At 43.3% G+C, this 12310-nt stretch overlaps 1 protein-coding gene across 1 annotated transcript; it reads right to left on the bottom strand.

Annotated features, from left to right (window-relative positions):
• Positions 1-4234: 4234 nt before the first annotated feature.
• On the bottom strand, positions 4235-5288 carry LOC121053935. The gene has a single exon (XM_040522553.1). The coding sequence runs from the start codon at positions 5171-5173 to the stop codon at positions 4475-4477; it is 699 nt and encodes a 232-aa protein (XP_040378487.1). The 5' UTR covers positions 5174-5288; the 3' UTR covers positions 4235-4474.
• Between the last annotated feature and the right edge of the window lie 7022 nt (positions 5289-12310).

The raw sequence follows: 12310 nt of genomic DNA on the forward strand, positions 1-12310 counted from the left end.
GGCAAGGATCATCAGCTATAGACGACGAACAATCAATCAAGATCTATAAAATATCTAGTCTAGCTTACTTGGAATAATCTTAGAAGATCGGACCAAACCGAGACAGCTCAAGATTACGCCTAACAATGTCAGGCTAGGTACTAGACAGATCTAGATCGCTATCAAGCCGATGACTGCTAGCTTATCGGCTAGTACTCTGATAAAACAATGAGCAATATATATCAATATGATATAAACTACTTGATAAATGCAATCTAATAGATCAGACCAAACTGATACAGTATCAAATTGAATATGCCAAATAGAAAATATCAAAGTGGTTGGCCAGATCAACCCAAGGTACAATAGTAACCTATGTTAAAACTGATACGATAACTAGCAATCGCACAAGCAAATCAGAAGATCAGACCAAACCGAGACAGTTCTAATCTAGTTGATACAATTACCTTGGCTAGCGGAACGTAGGACTTACCCCTTCGCCGGAGACCAAACCGCGTCGGGTGCCCAGTTCCGCCAGTGTTGAAACCTTGGAAAAGAGGGTGGCGATGCGCCAAGAATAATTGATCTGTATTGAGATGTAGATGATTTACAATGACCCCAGATATACATATTTGTACTCATGGACGGATACAAGTCCATGTCGGACACAACACACGACTCCTAATAGATAAAAAGAAATAACGAACGAGTCCTATTTAGACTCTAACTCTAATCCCTATTGGATACGACATTGTTTCCTAATAAATAAAAGAAACAAACAAGTTCCGATCGGACTCTAACTCTCTCAGAGATAAAAGGAAAAATCTAAACTAACTTTAATTAATAGACAAAATTATGCCGTCATATCTTGGTCTTCACGATCCCGTGTTGAATTCGAACTCTTCGGATAGAATTTCTGTCGGTGATTGCGTCTTTCCTTATCCGAATTCACTAAGAAATTTTACTAAATTTTGGTGATGAAAGTGGTTTAACACAATATTAGTGTTGGGCCTAGTACGGTGTGGTTTAGCATTGATCAGTAGTTAGTTTAATACTTTTACTTCATTACTGTTCATTTAACTGTTGATTTTGCTTTTGCCAAAGTAATGGTTTATAACTGTTGTTTTTGCAAAAGTGAGCCTTTAGCCGTATTTTCTTTGTACATTCTTATACATTTGCCCTATCACCAGAAGCCAAAAGCCAAAGTTGTGTTCAACAAGGAGATATTCGAAGACTGGAAAAGTTGCTACGCTCAAGTGCTGCCTGTGGGGCTATGCCAATGTTTTCGCTTCTACGAAATACTACATTAGATTTTGTTTTTTATACATCGTTAATACTCTGTTTATTTTATTTATTTATTTATTTAATATGATGGATATGTACTGAATTATCGTAGTGTGTACTTAGGTTGTATGTTCCGAGATATAATACATACTATTGATCGAAAATTAGTGTAAATTTCTGAGCGTGACACCAAGTATCACCGTTTTTTCCAAATTGTAGTTATGATCAGCTCATCGAAGATCGATGCAATCAAAGTTGAGCTTATTGAGTAGTGCTTAGATCATATCAGGCAGCGGTCGTCGTCTTCGATCCACGGGTGGCTGCTGCGGGGAGGGATGGTGTGGTGGAGGTCGGAGTGGGAAGGGAAGGGTGATGGCGGAGAATAGAGAGATGAAGAGTCCCCGTGGATGGCCAGTCTGATCGATTCTCTCCAGATTAGGAAGTGTGGATAGATGGAAACGAGAAAAGAAAAACAATGACTAGTCAAAGGTTTTGTTTTACGTTACCGTGGTTTTGTGGTTTATAGGGTTTTTTCTATACATTATGGATTTATCTATAAATTAAAAGATTGGAAGGGGCTGATATAAAACACTTAAGGGATTGACATGTACAAACTATGTTGTCAGACTCACAGGACACTTCCGCGTGGGACGTTAAGGCTCTGTTTAGTTCCTAAATACTTTTCTAAAAAATCACATCGAATTTATAGACACCTAAATAAACCATTAAATATACATAAACAGTAAAATTAATTACATAGTTATGGGGAAAATCGTGAGACGAATATTTTGAGCCTAATTACTACATGATTAGCCATAGTTGCTACAATAAGCAATACATGCTAACGATAGATTATTAGACTCAAAAATTATTCTCGCGGTTTCTAGACAGAATCTAAAATTTATTTTGTAATTAACTACGTTTATTACTTCAAATAAATAGCCGTACGCGTCGACGTGACCTCAAAATTTTGAGAACTGAACGCACCCTAGGTGGAACCAATTTTTGGTGAGACACTCCGATAGTACATCGTGTACTGTGAATGCCAACTGTCACGGTCTTCCGTTGGATGGCATCACCGTGTTTCTAAATTATGGCAGTTTAAGGACTGTTTGGATCCATGTAAGAACTGAACGCACCCTAGGTGGAACCAATTTTTGGTGAGACACTCCGATAGTACATCGTGTACTGTGAATGCCAACTGTCACGATCTTCCGTTGGATGGCATCACCGTGTTTCTAAATTATGGCAGTTTAGGGACTGTTTGGATCCATGTACTTTTTTTAAGTCCCTTGTCATATCGGATGTTTGATGTTAATTAAGAGTATTAAATATAGACCGATAACAAAACTAATTGCATAAATAAAGACTATTTCATTAGACAAATTTTTAAGCCTAATTAAGCCACGGTTAGCAAATGTTTACTGTAGCATCACATTATCTAATCATGGAGTAATTAGGCTCAATACATTCATCTCGCAAAATCGTCCAAAATATGAGGTGTGTTTTATTAATAGTCTATTTAATACTTCTAATAAGTATCCAAACATTCGATGTGACAGGGACTAAAAAAAGTCCATAGATATCCAAACAGGGTCTTTGTTCACGAATTTTTTGTCACGTTGAACATTTGATCGAACGTTGAAAGAGGTTTTCCGACACGAATAAAAAAAGAATTTCAGGTAGGCCTATTCAATAATATCCCCTTTACACCTTGGTGTCCCTTACCCCTTCATCGTTCGTTCACCGTATACAGGTCCATGGTCCCTCAGGTATACAGGTCCCGCAGGCACCAATGGTCCATCAGGCCTTCACACACTGTGTCCATCGGACTAGAGATGTTAAGCTAGCCATTGAAGTAAGTGGCTCTCCCACTTATATCTTAGATCCTTTGCCCTTTCACAACCAAGATGTGACTATTCAACATTTCATACCTCATCTGGAAACTGCGAGACGAATCTTTTGAACTTAATTAATTCGTCATTAGCATACGCGGGTTACTGTAGCACTTATGACTAATTAGGATAAAAAGATTCATCTCACAATTTTCCTCTAACCGTGTAATTAGTTTTAAAATTTTATCTATATTTAATGCTCTATTTAGGTGTCCAAAGATTCGATTTGATGTTTTTTGAAAATAATTTTTGGAACTAAGCAGGCCAATGACGAAAATTTTTCATTCCTAAAGTGCGACCTCTTTTAGTATAGGGATATTAAGAAATTTATATGATTAGAGAAAATTGTGAGCAGAAGAAAATATAGGTATAAAAATTAAATACAGAATAGTTACCATTGATTAAGATGAGGAGCTAGGTGGGTAGTTTCATTTTAACATAAATGGTGGGAGGTAGTAATAGCTTCATTTTTAAAACACAAGTATATACCAATGATAATTGACAAAAACCTGGCTTTACATAATATACCACCTACCTCATCCACCGTGATAATACTCGCTCTAGTTTTTTTAGTTTTTTATTTGACGCCATTTTCTTTTAATCTATATTTGACTATTTATTTTAGTTAAAAAATATATGATTATCAATTATTTTGTTATGATATTACTAAAGGAAATCTAACAATAACTTATAACTTTAAATATTTGTTAAAAAATAAATAAGATAAATAGTTATACTTAGACGTAAAAGTTAACGGTATCAAATTAAAAAATTAAAAAGATAGTATGATTTTGCTCCCTCTATTGTTAAAAAATGCTTACATTGTCGTAAAATAACTTTATTTTTATTAATTCTACACATATAAAAAAAATATAATACCCTTCGCTTTATTGCATCCCAACATAATTATTTCCAATTTTATTCAGTTCTAATGTATTTGTTATTTACATTACAAATGTCAATTCAATAAGTATTTAAAAATAAACTTATTTTGAAACAAACAATATGTGATTGTATAAAGATAAACTTTAGAACAAACAAGACATAACAAAAATAACCTAATTTTGGAATGGAAGAAGAATACATTTTGAACAAAATCACATGGCAGGCCCCTACGAAGAACATATATTCTGAAAGTGCTTAACACATAAGGTTGAACACATAAAACTATACCAATAAAAAGTGACAAGGATTAAATCGAACTGGGAAGCACAAAACTGGGGAGCAAATTCATGTTGAGGCAATTCAATTTCAAACATACGGAGTACTACACCAGATTCACAAATTCAGACAAGCTGCTTACTGGTGGTAAGTTTTTATTCACTATCACTGGATCGACTGGAGTGTGATGGAGAGACGGGATGTTGTGCTTGTGGTTGCTCTTCCTCCAGAATGTTCACCACGGCATGGGCCACCTCAACGCCGCCGCACCCGACGGCGTTCACCACCCGGCACCGTCCGCCGGTCACGGCCCCGCACCGGCTGACGTCCACCGCCCTGCACATCTCGACCACCACGCTGCCGCACCAGTCGACGCGCGCGGCCTTGCACCGCGCCAGGCGCACCTCGCCGAAGCTCTCCACGTCGGTGCGCCTGCACCTGGCGGCGCGCAGCGCGCCGCCGCCCCGGACCCGCGCCTGGCGGCACCGCTCGAGGGACACCCTGCCGGCCTGCTCCACCTCCGCGGCGCGGCACCGCGTGACGGACACCGCCCGCGCGCCGTCCACCCGCGCCGCAGCGCACCGGACGAACGACGCGGAGTCGACGCCCTCGGCGGCGGCGTCCCCGCACAGGGTGAAGACGACGCTGCCCCCGCCTCCGCCGCGCACGACGACGCTCCGGACGCCGTTCGCGGAGAGGCTCCCGGCGCTGGCGACGGTGACCGTGCCGCCGAGACTTGCGGTGAGGGTGCCCTCGTGGATGGCCGTCTCCACGCCGTCGACGACGACGACGAACAGGTGGTGGGCAGTGACGGTGGAGGAGGCTTCACCGGCCTTGGGATCGACGAGCGCCATTGCCGTAATGCCGTTTGCGTGGCGGTGGGCGCTAGCCTTGCTTTCGATTCCTTTCCTCTGGGTAGTTTGGGTAGTTGTTAGGTAAGCGGTCGACGAAAAAATGTCTTTGCTTTAAAAGCCAAAGGACAGATGCATTCTTTAGAAGAGAATGGTGGGTGTTGGGTCGGTCATATGACTCATATTTCATTTGTCTGCGAGAAGCAAAGGTTGTGTTTAGATTAAGAAAATTTTTGAAAGAACTGTTATATTAAATATTTAACCGGATATCGGAAGGGGTTTTCGGATATGAATGAAAAAAAAATGAATTTCACGGCTAGCATACAAACCACGAGACGAATCTTTCGAGCATAATTAATCCGTCATTAGCACATGTTGGTTACTGTAGCACTCATGGCTAATCATGGACTAATTAAGCTCAAAAGATTCGTCTCAAGATTTCTTACATAACTGTGCAATTAGTTTTCTAGTTCATCTATGTTTAATGTTTTATTTAGGTGTCAAAAAATTCGATGTGATGTTTTAAAAAAAAATTTTTGGGAACTAAACAAGGCCTACTCCATTTCATTTGTTTGCCAGAAGTCTGCCAATCCGTCACCAAAAACTAACATCGAACAAAAATTTTGTTTTTACGATTCCAATCTTTTTCTTTTTTGCTTATGCTTTTCACCGAAATTTATTTTTAGCTGGTTTTGGGCTTTTCACCAAAATTTATTTTTCCGCGTTGACCTTTAAATCGCTAACAGTACGTATATGAAAGTTTTATTCATCAGTGATTTTTTGTTTGCAAATACGTCGTTAGGCTTTTTTATTAAAAATCAAATACACCGGCTTGTTAGTTAACGACTAAAGAATTTAATGCTTATACACCTAGAAAGGACATTTACAGTTTGAAATACTGTGGAGATTTCTTTGTTGTAGAGGAATTTTTGACATTTTTGCATGAGCTTCCCCGGATGTTTTGGATAAAAAAGAATCCAAAAATATGACCGAGTTGTTAACTATGAGAATCTCATATGCAGGGGTGTAATGATTTTTTTCTTCACTGTGCCAGGGGCGAACAAGAACTCTGTCCAAATTTGTTACTGCCTCCTTTCTGAAATAATTTTATTCTCTGTGAAAAGAAAAATAAAGTTATTTTGGGATTAGAAGGATAAAGATATTTTGAGATTAAAACGTGATGTCAAATTGTGACTAGAACATTGCCCATTTAGCTTAATATATATAGGAGAGGGTCTGCTCTTGACACTAGGTAGATAATGTGATCCAGCTTACAGTGTCATAGCTTCTGAGCGGCGAACACGAGTGCTAGACATATTTTTTTCATATCTAGATCTAATGATGTGTGGTCGGGATAATATATATCAAAGATATGGGCCCAGGGGTATCCCCTGTGTGCAGACGGCGCACAATGATTGTGGGCCCAAGGACCCAAGCCCCGAGGGAGAAGGGGAAAAGAGGTCGGGCCCCAGGAGATCGCGCGCCACCGGGGGTTAGGGCAGAAAGAGGGCTGGTTGGACAAGCGCCAGAAGGGTCGGGGCGCCCCCGACCCCCTCGACGCGCCGGGGGCGAAGCTGCGAGGCCTACCACGCGTCAGGGGTGACTTCAATGCCAAACCACCTCATTTAATGTAATGGGAGGGTGCCTAATGCACCATGATGTTCTCATGATGAGTGCGTGCGTGCGCCCGTGCCACTAATGCGGCACCAGCGCACACCCCCCGTTTACTCTCTTCCATGGAAAAGGTGGAAAAAGTACAGGCCATCCTGACAACAAGTGGCGTCCCTGTCACCGTAGGGATGGCATGTCCCTCTCCATCGGTGTCGCATTAAATGCGATAGACAGCTGCTAGGAGGCGATGCCGGCTGCTCTGTTCGGACCGCCGAGTTCTAAGGACTGCTGCACATGTCGCCTACCCTCCGACCAAGGGAACCGGACGACATAATTGAATGATGAGCTATGCAGCAGCCGTTGGTAGGAATCATGATAGTTGTGATGTCCCCTGTCAGTATAAAAAGAGGCCCTGGGCAACAGACAAAACAAGGAGAACATTCCCACATGAGCTTGTAACACATTTACTCATATAGAGCTCAATCAACAGGGAGTAGGGTATTATGCCTCACGGTGGCCTGAACCTGTATAACTCCTCTTCGTCCAGTGGGGAGCCCGATGTCACACCCGGAGTTTAATCCTAAGCCTAATTCGCACAAGAAATTCGTAAATAATAATTGGCTTAATTAACTCAAGAAAAACCCTCTAAAGGAATTAATTAAAGTAAATCGAAGTCCGCAAATTGTTAACGGGATTTAAACTTAAATTGCAGAATATAAAATTTTGTTACAAAAATTTAATTTAAAATTCGGCAAAGGTGAGGCTTTCCTTTTCTCTTTTTTTCCCTCTTCCTTTTTCCCCTTTTTCCTCTTTCTTTTCCCTCCCCTTTTCTTTTCTCCTTCCTCCTCCCTCAACCCGGCCTAGCTCCCCAGCCTCCCTCCTTCCTCCCGCGCGCCATCCTCCCCTCTCGGCTAGGCCGCCTCGGCCCAGCTGCCCTGTTGTCGGCCCAGCGCGCCCGCTCACGAAGTCCGGCCTGCCTCCCCGCGCCGGCCGAGTCCGACTCCGTCACATCGCCACCGCCGTGCCCGCAACCGCCGCCGCCGAATCTACCGCCGTGGCCGACTCGGTCTCCAACCACCGCCCCGTCCTAGCCGGCCACCTCCCCTATAAAATCCTGCACCCCGTGCGCCGCCACCGTCTTTTCTCCACCCGCCCGAACCGCCGCCACGCCCGACCTCCTCGCCGCCGCAGATCCAATCGCGTTGTCTGCTCGTCGCCGCCCTCCTCACCGGTCGCCATCACACGTTCCGCCACCACGCCCTCACTACCGCCGGTGAGCGCCCCCAACCTTCCCCTCCTCCTCTCCTTTCCTTCCGCCACCGTTGCCGGTGCGCCCGCATCATCGCCGCGCGCCGGGGGTTGCTTGCCACCGCCGGGTTGCTACCCGACGTCGTCGTCGCCTCGCGGCCGCCGTGTCGTCGCCGTCAAGTGCCGCCACCGTCTTCTGCCGCCGCACGCCGTCGCCACCTCGGCCGGTCATTGCCGCCGTCGTCCTGCCCGCGCTGGAGCCGCCTACGTGCCACCTCCGTGCCACCTTCATGCCGACCCTCCCCCCCTCGTGGCTGCGTCGCCGCCCCTCCCCGTCGGCATGTTCCGCCCAGGCCGCCACGCCCGGTCACCATCGCTGAGAGCCACCGGCCAGCGTCTCCCTCTACTCCCCTGTCCCCCCCTGATAGGTGGGCCCCACCTGTCAGCTTCTCCCTCCTCTCTCCCCTCTGTGGCCCACCGGTCAGTCCCTCCTCTCTCTGCTTTCCCCGGGCCCATGGGTCATCCCCTCTTTCCTCCCCTCTCCCACTGACAAGTGGCCCCCTCCCATCAGCCTCCTCTCTCCTCCGCTGATGTCAGCAGCCCTATTAATTGCGTAATAATTGATTTAGGACTTTTCAGTTTAGTTAAAAAAACCAGAAAACTTCTAAAATTCATAACTAATCCATCCGGTCTCCGTTTAAGTCCATTCAAATTTCATTAAATTCATAAAATTGTCAAGAATCCATTAAAAATGCTTTCTTTTGCTGTTTCAGTAGAGTTTGTGCATGTTTTATTTATTGTCGTACTTTGTCGCTTAGATTCGGACCATGCTGTAGCGCCGGTTTATTTCGAGATCGTCGCCGAAGTACCCCCAGGACCAAAGCATGGCAAGTGGCACTCATCTTGATCATATTGAACCCATTATTGCAAATTCTCTACTTTATTTATTCAAACATACATCGTTTTACTCAAAGTATTTATAGTATTTATTTTATTGATAACATGTTATTATGCCGTTGTTTATCCAACTTTATTCATGCTAGATCAGGGGTAACTTGAGTAGAGTTAGGCCCTAGGTTAATGCTTAGTTGTGCTTAGAACAAGTAGCTCATGGGATCACACTTTAATCATGATTAGTCTTGAATAGCTGTTAATTATGATTCATTACCCGGTTCGGGTTAATGCCAACTAAAATATTGATAATGATGGGCTGTGGATGCATGGTTTTGAGAGTGCACCCATGGTAATTAAGGACCGGTTCACGGGAAACCCTGGAAGTAATTTACTGCTAACCACATGCCGAAATGGGTAAGATGGGATTTGGAGCATGGCTTCGAACTATTTGACGTACCAAGCCAAGGGTAGGCGTGATGGAGTATGGACGGGACATCATGGTGTAACGATGGCCTCTACTGCTTCAGGATCTACCAAGGCACAAGAGGGGACTGCCCGACTTGGTGTAAAGGAGGGGGTGAAACCTGAAGTGCGGTGCGATTAAATAGGGAGGGTTATGTGACGGGTCCTATCGCGGTCTCCTTTCCAGTATACCTTGGTGGTATGTCGGCGCATGTTCAAGTACAGTGGAGTCATGTCTGTGGGTATAGTAGTACACCTATGATCAGAGTATAATCTATTTGAATAGCCGTGTCCATAGTCAAGGGCGGACTCCCAGCTTCACTGTGATTAGTTGAACCTTTTAGTGACTTCTGTAAACTAGCTTTCACTTGAGACTACTGCAACATGGTGTAGCGTTGAGTAGTGGTTGGACCTGTCGCAGCGTGGTGCAACGTTGGATAGTGATGTGGTATTTTAGGACTGTTATTTATGTATTTATTCTTTTGTTTACTTAATTACCTTTATTCAACTTAATCTTTGTGATTTATTAAATGCTGCTTTATTGCAACTAACACTAGCCTGTCCTTGATGATCCTTATGCATCATTGATTATCCTCTTTTCCATGCTGTTTGTTGAGTACGGTGGTTTGTACTCAGCCTTGCTCAATTTCCCCCTTCAGAGTTAGAAGCTGAATCCGACAATTTCCCCCATCAGAGTTAGAAGTTGAATCCGATTAAGGTGACTCTCAGGAGTGAGTTGTTCCACCGTCAAAGCGTTGTCTGTGGACTGGAGCCATACCCGCTGGAGCTAGTCTACGTTATCTTTTCCGCTGCATTTCTCGATTAGATTAAGTGTTATTTTCAGTTGTTTTTAAGAACGATGGTTATGTAATCAACATTGTCTTTTTGTGTATCCTAGCTGGTCCTGGACAAGGATTTTATTACATAATTAAGTTCAGAAATTCGTGTGAGGAATTTCTGGGCGTGACACCCGACCCCCTGGGATCCACTTCGCATTTACTTTCTTGCTTCCATCGAGGCTTTCGGCCCTTAACTTTGCATCCCTAGGCCAAACTCACAAAAGGCGGTCTCACTAACTCCCACTTGAGGAGCTCACGCTCCGAAAATATAAAAGAGACTTTAAAATGATAGGATCGATGATTAAGGTTAGGGTGTCACTTGCCTTGCACTACACCTTGCAGAAGCTCCACAATGACTTCGAAGTAAACTGGCACGTCAGTGGAATCGGAATCTACACGACAAACAATGCAAACAAGCAAAAACATGCTATAAGACTACTGAAACAGAACAAGAAACTATTTTTAATGGATTCTTGAATAAATTATTGATCCACCATAACTTGAATGGGCTTAAATAGACTTCAGAATTAAACAGACTTCAGAATTATTAGTTATGATTTTTAGAAGTTATGTTATTTTCTTGTTTAACCTGCAGAAAGACGGGTTAACGACTTTTTAACAGCAACCTAAACAAAACAGGAAAATAGCTGGGAAAAACGAAAGTCACTAGACCGAGGACGGGTTAACAACTCAGGCATGGCTTGCAGATTCGTACGCCGAACTTGTTAATGGGAAGGCTGGAAAAACCGGACGAAACACGAATCCGTACGACAGGACAAAAATGCGCATGAATCAAAGATTCGCATGACGAATCAGTATCAAAACGCAGGTCATGAACGTACGGCCGAAACAACAATAGGGTTAGCGCGGGATTAACGACGGGATTTAACGACCCGTTAAACTGAAATTTAACCTCGCTAAACCAGAAAGTTAATGACTTTAACAAAAAATCAACTTACGAAATGAGGATTTGCAGTGTAGATTGATAATCTGTTAACTAGACTCGCTAGAAACCTAAGCGACAATGCGATCTAGCAAAAAGATTGGTTCGCTAGCGAATACAGTGGTGGCAGCCATGCATTAGGCAGCGGCGGCTAGGGCAGGTGTCGGTAGGGCTGTGGCTCGGTAAGGTGGGGCCCTCGGTAAGGTGGGGCGCAACACGGGAAGTGACAACGCGGCTAGTGGCGTGTGGCAGAGCGGCGACGCAACTAGCTCAGCTAGGGTGGCAGCGGCCAGCTGCGGCTAGGGCAGGCGCAAGGCAGTGGCTTGGGTGGTGGCGCTAAACCCAGTGGCGGATCTACCACCATGGCTAGGGGGGCTTCAGCCCCCCTGGTCCCTCTGCGCTATTGAAGTCCCTACTTCGCCCCCACAACAAACATTTTGGTATTACTGAAGAGAAGCATGGGCTAAAAGCAATTCTCTCTCGTCCAGCCCCTCCTAATATTTTTTCTGGATCTACCACTGCGCTAAACCACACCACTATTATATTAGGCCACCTCGAACAATAAAGATAACATACTATCTCTAAGTATTCTAAAAGACAACTTCTTTAGTGATCTAGCTCTTAGCAAATAACTTATAATATAAATGATCGCACAATTCATTCTCACTTGACATTAAAATATATACAATAGACTATCTCTTAATTAAGAGATAGCTAGTTTTTATCTCTTCTCTATTAAAAAATATATAGTATATCTTATAGATAGCCATTAGAGGCCTTAGGGTCAAAGAGGTTGTGGTGTTATAATTTATCATGAAAAAGTATATACATATATATATATATATATATATATATATATTAACCTATACTGAATTATATTTTTTTTAAACCAAAGAGCATAATTTCTACATATCTCCCACGGCGACCTCTTCATCTCAACCCATACTTTTTGAGAATCTACCGGTGCGAGATGACCTAGCAGATGATCGGGTTAGCATGTCTCCTAAGAGTAACATAAATCAGATGTCTTATGAAGTCATCTCTTCGAATGATCAGGGAGACTCATCAGCAAAAAAGAATAATAATGATATTTTTCTCAATGTAGCAAATTTATAATGCCCATTTACATAATCAACCCAAGTA

Source organism: Oryza brachyantha, chromosome 3 (assembly GCF_000231095.2).
Source record: "Oryza brachyantha chromosome 3, ObraRS2, whole genome shotgun sequence".
NCBI classification, from domain to species: domain Eukaryota; kingdom Viridiplantae; phylum Streptophyta; class Magnoliopsida; order Poales; family Poaceae; genus Oryza; species Oryza brachyantha.